This window comes from Capsicum annuum, chromosome 12 (assembly GCF_002878395.1).
Source record: "Capsicum annuum cultivar UCD-10X-F1 chromosome 12, UCD10Xv1.1, whole genome shotgun sequence".
Classification (NCBI taxonomy): domain Eukaryota; kingdom Viridiplantae; phylum Streptophyta; class Magnoliopsida; order Solanales; family Solanaceae; genus Capsicum; species Capsicum annuum.
Window position 1 is genome coordinate 230074102 of NC_061122.1, and position 10642 is coordinate 230084743.

At 40.2% G+C, this 10642-nt stretch overlaps 2 protein-coding genes across 2 annotated transcripts; both read left to right on the forward strand.

The window, feature by feature from the left end:
- The first annotated feature begins 471 nt into the window (after positions 1-471).
- Positions 472-2157, forward strand: LOC107850400. Its single transcript, XM_016694897.2, has 4 exons — positions 472-788; positions 882-1046; positions 1446-1634; positions 1905-2157. The coding sequence occupies exons 1-4, from the start codon at positions 552-554 to the stop codon at positions 1977-1979; spliced, it is 666 nt and encodes a 221-aa protein (XP_016550383.2). The 5' UTR covers positions 472-551; the 3' UTR covers positions 1980-2157.
- Positions 2158-4882: 2725 nt separating this feature from the next.
- On the forward strand, positions 4883-7930 carry LOC124889772. Its single transcript, XM_047401755.1, has 5 exons — positions 4883-4940; positions 6296-6417; positions 6775-6924; positions 7157-7672; positions 7754-7930. The coding sequence occupies exons 1-5, from the start codon at positions 4883-4885 to the stop codon at positions 7928-7930; spliced, it is 1023 nt and encodes a 340-aa protein (XP_047257711.1).
- Positions 7931-10642: the final 2712 nt, after the last annotated feature.

The window sequence follows — 10642 nt, forward strand, 5'->3', positions numbered from 1 at the left end:
TCACAGGGCATTCAAAAGTGTCCGACTAAACAACCTACTATGGGCAGCTGCAATTGCTAACCTGGAGAAATTTTTTTTTGTTACGAATGGAGTTATATAATAGAAGGAAAACGTATCCAAAATGACCCACAATTTTTGTGAGTTATGTACATAACTCATAAAAAAGTGAGTTATGTTAAAATAAAAATGGATAGCTCACAAAAATTGTGAGTTATGTTAAAATAAAAATAGATAACTCAAAATTTTTGCAAGTTATGTTAAAATAAAATGAAAAACTCACAAAAATTGTGAGTTATGTTAAAGTAAATAAAATGTCTAACTCACAAAAATCATGAGTTATATACAAAAAAAATAAATGGATAACTCATAATTTTTATGAGTTATATACTTTTTAAAAATAGTTCATGATATTTGTTGGCTTTTTTGCTGCTATTTTAAATATATGACATATTTTGGTAACGCTTTTTAAACTTTTTTTATTTTTATTTTTAGTTTGGTGGCATATTTGGTTCTCAACCTAATTTTCCAGATCCAGGGTTTGTGTGGTGCGTATGGAAATGGTGGAATCGGGATCGTCTTCACAAGAAGGAGGATACATGACGCCGGAGGAGTTTAAGGAATGGATAAAACAAGGCAATGGATACGCCATGGGATTGCTGCCATCCACCGAATGGATAGGGCCTATGAGGTTGGAGGATGTTGAACTTCCAGAAGGCGCTCCGGCCGAGTATCACTATGATTTTAATGATATCTGGAGGCGTTACTGTCTTCAAATTAACTATACCAATGTACGTACCTATACTGATACATACAATAATGAATGAATTTGTTGTTCCTGTAGAGTTTTACTACTATGTATTTAATTTAATTTAACTCCACAGGGCATGGACGTTGATACTTATCCTGGTCGTTCTATGGAGGCTGAAACTGGGCCATTGGACTTAAGTATACCCAAGGAGGAACTCGAAGGGTTTTGGCACAAGCAGTATGAGCTTAGGATCGAGCTGGCTGAATTTGCTATAAATCAATACAATGAAGAGTCCAATGTATGTATGCATCTTTGCTTTTTGCGATTACTAGACTACTATATATGTTTTCTTCTGCTCTTGTCTTGGTGTGAAGTTGACACCTTTATGATGGAGCTGGCTGAATTTGCTATAAATCTATACAATGAAGAGTCCGATGTATGTATGTATGCATCTTTGCTTTGTGCGATTAGTAGACTACTATATATATATGTTTTCTTCTGCTCTAGTCTTGGTGTAAAGTTGACACCTTTATGAAACCCAGCAACCTTTTGCATTGCAAAATGCAAGGTAAGGCTGACTACAGTAGACACTTGTAGTCAAGCCCGGCCCCTTCTTCAAAAGTGGGAGATTACTGAATCAGGTTGCCCCTTTCTATGCTTTCTTCTGCAACTAAGCTAATATTTACACTACTTGCAGTTTTTTAAGTACGAGCTTGTGAAGATTGAGAAAGCAAACTTTCGACTCTCAGGATATTCTGAATTCTTCATGACTGTTAAAGTCCGAAATGTTACTCTTGGTACTGTTGTCGAAACTTTTCATATACATGTTGGTAGCCATATCGGTGATCTTCATAAAGAAGTCTTTTCTTGCCTGCCAAAAGGAGGGGTAAGCACCTATTGAGGTTTACGATTTACCTTTTCCCTTTTCCTTTCGTGTGTGTGAGCGTGCGCACACTTGATGTCGGGTTGGAATGATTTTGTGATACATTACGGATTAGCATTTACTGGAAATGGTTAATCATGGGCATTTTTTATCCGTGGAAAATGCTCTTTGAAATCATAGCTGACTTTATTTTGGATTTTTCCAATTGAACTTATTGACGGGCATTGTGAAGCCAACTTTATTTTGGATTTTTCCAATTGAACTTATTGACAGGCATTGTCAAGCAGAAGCGTATGGAAGCGGAAGCGTAACCGACTGGAGAGGGAGAGCGGAACTAGTGGCACCTGAACTCTACTAGTCTATTTACTTTGATATCTTGATCTGATAATATTCTGCATCTTAACAATCTGTAAGATTTCTATTTAGTAGTGATTGAGAACTTTTCAGTCTCTGTGTTTATAAGTGGTTTACCTTTGAGAAGACGATCCAATATACTTTTTTGTTGATTGAAGCATCTTTTATTCCAGTTATTGTATGAAAAGCTATAGTTTTACCGTTTTCTAGCATCTCTATTATTGTCTGAGAATTCAAGATTCTCTACGAGAATGGAAGACATTACCAATAGCATGAACACCAGGGACGTTAAGTGGCAAAACATTCATTGACCAACATCCTACAAAGCCTTCCTTATCAGTTTCAACTCCTATCATGTCCGATCCAAGCTTTGAAGTGAATGGAACTCTTCCGTCTCAGCCTCGAGAGTTGTTTGATGACCATCACATGCAGGTTCAAAAGTCAACTTCACGCCATCACCTGTAGTATCAACTCACACCACCTTAGCCTGTAGCATAAGTTTCATCTTTCGCTCCTCAAGAGCACGTTGAAATTGCTTGCGAACTTCACCATCCATGGTTGGAACAATATAAGCTGCAAATTCAACAGCAGTTATCTCTGAGCCGAGGGGACCCCAAATCCCATCTCAAGGCCTATATAGCCAGCACCGATAACAACCGGTCTTTTTTGGAATTTCAGTCGCTAATGCTTCGGTGGATGACACAATTTTCTTTGAGCATCATAGAGAAATTTAATAGTTAAACACATCATGTGATCTGCGAAGGAATTTGTCGTTAGAATCTGATGTTTAGTTCAGGATGAATGTCAAACACTAATTATGGAGACAACAAAAACTTCAAGAACCTCTCAACTTTAAATGAATTGGTCCTTCTACCTCAAGTTTCGAGAAAGAATTTTGTTATGAGTTCTACTACGGTTTCTTTTTGGGGTAAAAATCTGATTGTATTACCAAAGTAAGAGTTGAAGTAGAGGGGGGACGTAGCTGTTGGACAAACTTCCCAGTCTAGGTCCGGCTTCAAAAACATACAAACAAAAAGGCAAAAGGGAAACTACTACTGGCCTAGGTAGGATAGAAGTTGTGATTTCCAGCCAATCCACAAGTCTATACTCCATTTACCAGCCTTTACGTGAACCTCCTGTATGATAAGCTTGGTAACTACATCAGCGGATTGTTTTTGCTGCTTGAAAACCCGAGGATTTCTGACCCTCCAAACACTATAGACAGCTGCAGCCAACACCATTTTAAATACTTCTGCCATGGGTGTCTTCCCCTTTGCATGTTGAGCAGCCCATCCTAGTGCTTCCCCCTTTGTCATAGGCCTCCTGTTAAAGTCCATCAATGGCAGGAGTTTTGTTCACATCTGAGAAGAAAAATGACAAGTAAAGAAGAGATGAGCTGTGCTTTTCTCTGCCTGATCAAGTTTGGTCATTTGTGATTCCCCACTTAAGAAGTCTATCTTTAGTAGATAATCTTTTATAAGCAGCCAGTCGTAGGATAAATATCCACCTTGGTAAACCATAGTTGTTACAAATCAATCTTCTCCAACTTTCTGAAATTGTCCCCTGAGTTTTTGATAGAACTGTTTGATTGAGAAGGCCTGTAAGATTGAACATTCCATTTACATCATAACCAGCTCGAGCGAAATACTTAATGGCCTATAGGATCTTTTTGACTACCCACGACACTGGTTTTGGTATCTCCAGCAGTAGGTTTCTGTCTCTTCCATAGTAACAATGAATCCACTTAGCGAATAATGTGCCGATGGAAAGAAGTTGCAGCATAAAAGAAACGAGATTGACATCCTACAGCTCCTTGTCCTTTCCATCGATCACAATTTATCCTTTTTTGTACAAAGATTCCACAACAACTTATTGATGTCTGCCTTGTTCCATACCTAAATGCCTAGGATGTTCAAACCCCCTGCAGCCTTAGGATAGCATGCACTTTCCAGGCTAGTAACGATTTTTTTTGACAATTCAGTGCTACCCGACCAAAGAATAGATCTACATGTAGCTTTTATAACTTCAACAATTTTCTTTGGCAACACAAACAAGAGTTATATTACAATTCTGTTGTGGGTGTTTCAATCTCCAGCACATGTTGCAATAGTGCATAATTTCATAGAGTCCTTCTACCTCAACTTGGGCAATTTTTTTTTAATTTTTTTTTTGAAGTTTAGTCTGCTGTTTATGTATTTATTTTTTTTATAAACATCCTAATGGCTTAATACCGATTTTAAAAGATTATCTATTCATTGAAAGGGAAAAAGAACTAAGATACCTTTATCACAAGGCTTTCAACTGTTAAAAGTTCACAAGGCTTAGTGCCCATTGATTTTTCCTTTTTTCATAGACTATCTATACTAAAAACATTAATCATAAATTTCAAATCATGAGATTTGGAAGAGAGGAGAGAATTAGAAGAATATTGAGAGGAAAGCATACCTGAAATTAGAACATCCTGTTGAGAAGACGAAAATAAAGGAAATTGCAAGCTTAGAAAGTGTCTTAAATAGCTAATGTGTTATCTTCCTCGACAAAAAAGGTAGCTAAAGTAGGTGGATTCGTATGTGCTTTGTCTACGTTGCCCATACATTGTTAGCTCTGAAAATTCCCTGAGAAAAAAGAGAACCAAAAGGTTTCAGCTTGATAATTGCAACCACTTGGAGCAACTTCTAATAGTATTTTTTGTTCCTAATCCAAATCCAGTAAATCTTTGTCCCTTTCCTATGGTTGAAGATGGCCCCCATGGAGGAAAAAAGGGAACAAATATTTATTTATATTGGAAAGGAAAGAACCTTGTGGAAGAGGGGCTTGATTATAAGCTGTCATGCATAAATTATGAACCCCAATGTAGGAGAAATACACTACATGTTGTTTGAAACGAAGAAACTAATATGGAGTCTACTGGATACATTTACAAATTGTCAACAAGCAGACCTCTTATTCTCTTGGGTTAGTTATAAAATCTATAAGACCATTACATTGAAGCCGTCATATTATTCATCTTATTGAATTGTTCAGAGGTTGTAGCAGTTATTTTATGAATGATGCATTTTGTGTTGCATCTTGAGAGTCGCTTTCGTCTTTGGAGTAGCGCATTTGCATTTAGAAATTGAGTGTGCGATTGAGAAGATTTCGGTATTCGCTATACAATACACACTCATTGTGGTGGGGCTCTTCAGGAAAGTGTACATACCGAGCTATATGATAAGTACTCCCTCCGTTTCATAATAGTTGACCCTTATAGAGTTAACACACTCATTAAGAAAAATATTTATTAGGAGTCTATTTTACGAAATTAACCTTATTAGTTAAGCTTTGAAAATATAAATTAAAATATATACAACTTATTTAGTCATTTAATGTTAAGGGTATTATTGGAAGAACATATTAAAATCCTTTTGATTTCATCAAAGATACAACTAAATTGAAACAAATAATTTTAGAAAGATGAACAAATAAAATGAAACGGAGGGAGTACCACTTGAACTTTTACAACTTCGTTACAAAGAGAATATTAATTATCCTTGAAGTTGTTACGTTTTATTCTATTCAGTGTACACCTAAACCATCATTCATTTTAAATACCTCCAAACTTGTTGATTTAATACATTGTTTACCCCTTTTTGACTCACGTGACACAAAATGTGGGTTCAAATTCCATCAGGCGCATGATGGATTAGAAAAATTACCACCTCAGCATTTTTCAAGGGTTAAAAATGGATTTTCTTTTTTTTTTTTTACAAAAATTTCAACAGCCTGCTCTCTCTTCTCTTCCTAGTTATTCTCCTTTCTCCTCCATCACTTTCAAAATTTCTAAAAATAATTTTCTTTTTTACCCTTTTTGACCCACGACCACCAGAGCGCAGATCTGATAACGCACAGTGGAAGATCCAGCGACAGTGACAGTGACAACCGGCGACGCTCCGGCCACCGTTTTCTGGCGAAGCTATTTTAAGCAACCAACTCTGAAAGCATAATTGACGGTACCATCAGCACGGAGGAGTACCTCGGTGACACCTAAACTAAATACTGTTACCTATATTTATACTTTACTAGTTATTATCTCTACAGTTTCGTTTGTTTTGTGTTGTCTCTTGTGAGTATAGTGTAATTGTCTGCTTTCGATTATTGGTGGATAATTGTTGTGTGGTTTTAGCTGCTAAACCGAATAGGGTATTTTGTGTGCGCCTTTTGTTTCCCTACTACTTTCCTAGTTTCCTGCTTTCCGATTGTTGCTTTGTTTGGTTGTCTATCGGTTGGGGCTTTGTTTGGGCTTTGGCTTATTTTTTAAGTGGTGGCTGTAGGGATTGATGGTGGAAAAGGGTCATGTCCAAGGGGATTGGGGTTGGGGGCGGTTTTAGGTGGGGGTGAAGAGGGGAGGGCAGGGATAGGTGTAGGTGCTAGGTCGGGTGTTAGGGCTGGTGCGGTGAGGGGTAGTAGAAGTAGGCACGAGGCAAGACAAGATAGGTTGAGGGTTGGGTCTTGGAATTTAGGGACCTTTCAGGGTAAGTCCATAGAGTTGGTGAAAATTCTTAAGAGGAGGAAGATTAATATTGCGTGTGTTCAGGAGACTAAGTGGGTAGGGTCTAAGGCTAGGGATGTGGATGGGTATAAGTTGTGTTACTCAGAAAGCGACTGGCATTGGAATGTAGTGAGGATCTTAGTGGATAAGGAGCTTAGAGAGCAGGTGGTGGAGGTTAAGAGGGCCAGTGATAGGCTGATGATGATTAAGTTGGTCATTGGGGGGTTTACGTTGCATGTGTGTAGTATTTATGCTCTGCAGGTGGGATTGAAAGAGGAGGTGAAAGCGAGGTTTTGGGAGGCTTTGGACGACGTGATGAAAAACGTGCCTAGTTTAGAGAAGATTGTCATAGCGGGGGATTTTAATGGCATATTAGGGTTTTGTTGGGAGGTTATGACGATGTGTATGGAGGTTTTTCTTTCGATGATAGAAATGATGAAGAGGCGGCTCTGTTGGACTTTGCGAGGGATTTTAGGCTGGTGGTGGTGAATTTGAGCTTTTAGAAGGAGGAGGATCACCTGATTACCTTTCAAAGTGCGATAGCCAAGACTCAGATTGACTTTCTGTTGCTTAGAAAGGGGGATAGAATTTTATGTAATGACTGTAAAGTCATCCCGAGTGAGCATCTTTCGACTCAACATAGGCTTCTAGTGATGGACTTGATTATACGAAGAGCAAAAAGAGAAGGGCTGGAGAGGGTCGGCCTAGAATTAGGTGGGGTGGCTTGACGCCTGTTAGTGGGCGGAAGTTAGAGGAGAAAGTGGCAGGATTGGGTGTGTGGGATTGTAGGGGGGACGTGGATGCTATATGGGATAAGGATGCCAGTTGCATCACAGAGACTACTAGAGAAGTGTTGGGTGTTTCGAGGGGTCGGGCAGGTCGTCATAAGGGGGACTGGTGGTGGAATGAAGAAGTTAAGAAGAGAGTGGAGGGTAATAAAAGGGCGTATATTAAGTTTGTGGAAAGTAAAGATGCAAAGGAGAAACGGGTGAATAGGGAGACCTACAAAGTAGTAAGAAAGGAGGCTAAGCTAGCAGTTATGGCTGCTAAGACAGCAGTATTTGAGAGATTGTATGTGGGATTAGAGGATAAAGGCGGGGAAAAGAGGTTGTTCAGGGTTGCTAAGGATAGGGAGTGGAAGGGTCGAGACCTCGACCAAGTTAAGTGCATTAAGGGAGAGGATGGTAGAGTTTCGACGAAGGATGTCCAAAATAAAAAGCGATAGCAGAAGTATTTTCAGAGGCTTTTGAACGAGGAGGATGACAGAGGCATTGAGTTAGGAGAGCTGGAGCCCTCGGAGGAGAGACGCGATTTCGATTATTGTAGACGTTTTAAGATTGAGGAGGTCAGAGAAGCTATTCGCAGAATGCGGAGAGGAAGGGCGACGGGGACTGATGAGATTTCGATGGATTTTTGAAAGTTTGTAGGTAGGGTAGGTTTAGGTGGTTGACTGATTTGTTTAACAACATTTTCAAGATGACTAGAATGCCTGAGGCTTGAAGGTGGAGTACGATGATTCCATTGTATAAAAATAAGGGCGATATTTAGAGTTGCACCAACCATAGGGGTATCAAGCTATTGAGTCATACTATGAAGATTTGGGAGAGGGTGGTTGAGCGGAGATTGAGGAAGCTCGTGTCTATTTAGGAGAATCAGTTTGGTTTTATGCCTTGTCATTCGACGACGGAGGCAATCCACCTGGTAAGGAGATTGGTGTAGTAGTATAGGAAAAGAAAGAGTAATTTGGACATGGTGTTCATTGACTTGGAGAAGGAGTATGACAAAGTCCCTAGGGAGGTTCTTTGGAGATGCTTAGAGGCAAGAGGGATCCCGGTGGTGTATATTAGAGCTATTAAGGACATGTATGATGGAGGAAAGACTCGGGTGCGAACGGCGGAGGAGGGAGGAGAGGGGGAAGGGGGAGGGAAGACAGGGTTACATCAGGGTTTGACTCTTAGTCCTTTCCTGTTTGCATTGGTGTTGGATGTGTTGACGCGAAGTATTTAAGGGGAGGTACATTGGTGTATGTTGTTTGCGAACGATGTAGTGTTAATTGATGAGATGCGAGGGGGTGAATGAAAAATTGAAGGTTTGGAGGCAAACCGTTGCATCTAAGGGGTTCAGGTTGAGTAGGTCCAAGACGAAAAATATGGAATTCAAGTTTAGTGACTTGAGGCAGAAGGAAGATGTGGTGGTGAGGTTGGATTCCCAGGATATTTGTAAGCGGGATAGTTGTAAGTATCTTGGGTCTTTGATTCAGGGGAATGTGAGATAGATGAGGATGTTTCTAACCGTATTGGAGCAGGTTGGATAAAGTGGAGGCTCGCTTCGGGAGTGTTGTGTGATAAGAAGGTGTCAGTTAAGCTTAAAGGAAAATTCTACAGAGTGACAGTCTGGCCAACTATGCTCCATGGAGCAGAGTGTTGGCAAGTCAAGAACTTCCACATTCAAAGAATTAAGGTGGCGAAAATGAGAATATTGCGTTGGATGTGTGGACTTACTAGAGGGGATAGAGTTAGGAATGAGACAGTTCGGGATAAGGTAGGAATGGCTTCGGTGGAGGACAAGAAGTGGGAAGGAAGGCTGAGATGGTTTGGGCATGTGATGAAGAGGGGCACAGATGCCCCTGTTTGTAGATGTGAGAGGCTAGTGTTGGATGACTTCAGGAGGAGGAGAGGTAGGGCGAAGAAGTACTGGAGAAAAGTGATTAGACATGATACGGAGCAGCTTCAGCTTACTGAGGACATGACCCTAGATAGAAAGGTGTGGAGGTCGCGGATAAGGGTAGAAAGATAGGTTGTGTGTGTGGATTGTAGCTAGTAGTTAGAAGAGCCATGGTATAGCCAGGTTACTAATCCTAGGACTGTGTTCATTTAGTCTATTGATGAATTTGTTGGATTTGAATGCTTGTGTGTATCTGTGTAATGACTCTACAAATTTATTTTATAAATTTATCTTATTTTAACCCATCTCGTAGTTTTTAGACATTATTTTAAACCATGTCATAGTTATTTGTCCTATTTTCTTGTTTTCATTTAGGTTGTAGAAAAGTTAGAATATTAATTTTGTTTGGTTTAATGAGGAGCCAATCGTTGGCAGTGACTATAACAGATTTTAGTTGGCAACACCATTTCAATCGTTCACTTTTAATTTTAAAGTGAATTCTAAATTAATCAAAAAAAAAAAAAAATTTAACAAAAAAGCTTTTATTAAATTTATATTCTTATGGGGATTATGTTTTTGAATAGATATTGATCATTTGGAAGCCTTACGTAAGGAAAAATTTATTGATTGATGCTTGGCTTCGGTTTGAGGCAAGTTGAGACTTTCTTAGACCTTTTTTTCAAAGTGCTTATCTGAATATCTGTTAGTTATGTGTAATGAGAGTAATGGAAATTGGGAGTCCCGTATAGGTGATTGTGACGAGCATTTTCGTGGCATTTGGGTGGACAAACGGGCGAAACGGCACGAACGAGGCATTTTTGAGTAAAATCGGTGTGCTATTGCCCACAGTTTTGAGGTTGGGCCCGATGTCCGGGCGTGCTGTGGGCCAAAAAACGATCGGGCCATGCCAGGGAGGTTGGGGATCGACCAAGTGCGGTCCGTTTAAATTTTCGTGGCTATTTGGGTGGACAAATGGGTGAAACAACGTGAACAGGGAGTTTTCGGGCCAAATCGGTGTGCTATAGCCCATGGTATTGGGGATAAGCCCAGGGTTTGGGCGTGCTGTGGGCCAAAAATTGACCGGGAAGTGCCTGGGAGGATGGGGATCGTCCTAGTATGGTCCGTTTAAATTTTCGTGGCCATTTGGGTCGACAAACGGGCGAAATGGCGCGAACGGGGCATTTTTAGGCTAAATCAGTGTGCTATAGCCCACAATTTCGGTGGTGGGCTAGGGGTCTGGGCATACTGTGGGCCAAAAATTGATCGGGGCGTGCTAGGGAGGTTAGGGATCATCCCAGTGTGGTCCGTTTAAATTTTCGTGGCCATTTGAGTGGACAAAGGGGTGAAACGGCACGAACGGGGTATTTTCGGGCAAAATCGGTGTGCTACAACCTATGGTTTCGGGGGTGAGCCTGGGGTCCAAGCGTGTTGTGGGTCGAAAATTGATCGGGACATGCTGGGAGGT

Bases quoted from the DNA above. Each gene is read 5' to 3' on its own strand.
- LOC107850400 (XM_016694897.2), top strand. From the start codon at position 552: ATGGAAATGGTGGAATCGGGATCGTCTTCACAAGAAGGAGGATACATG. The intron at 789-881 runs GTACGTACCTAT...TTAACTCCACAG, and splicing joins TTCAAATTAACTATACCAAT to GGCATGGACGTTGATACTTA. The intron at 1,635-1,904 runs GTAAGCACCTAT...ACTTATTGACAG, and splicing joins CTTGCCTGCCAAAAGGAGGG to GCATTGTCAAGCAGAAGCGT.
- LOC124889772 (XM_047401755.1), top strand. From the start codon at position 4,883: ATGGAGTCTACTGGATACATTTACAAATTGTCAACAAGCAGACCTCTT. The intron at 4,941-6,295 runs GTTAGTTATAAA...TGGTGGCTGTAG, and splicing joins CAGACCTCTTATTCTCTTGG to GGATTGATGGTGGAAAAGGG. The intron at 6,925-7,156 runs GTTTTTCTTTCG...GACTCAACATAG, and splicing joins TTATGACGATGTGTATGGAG to GCTTCTAGTGATGGACTTGA.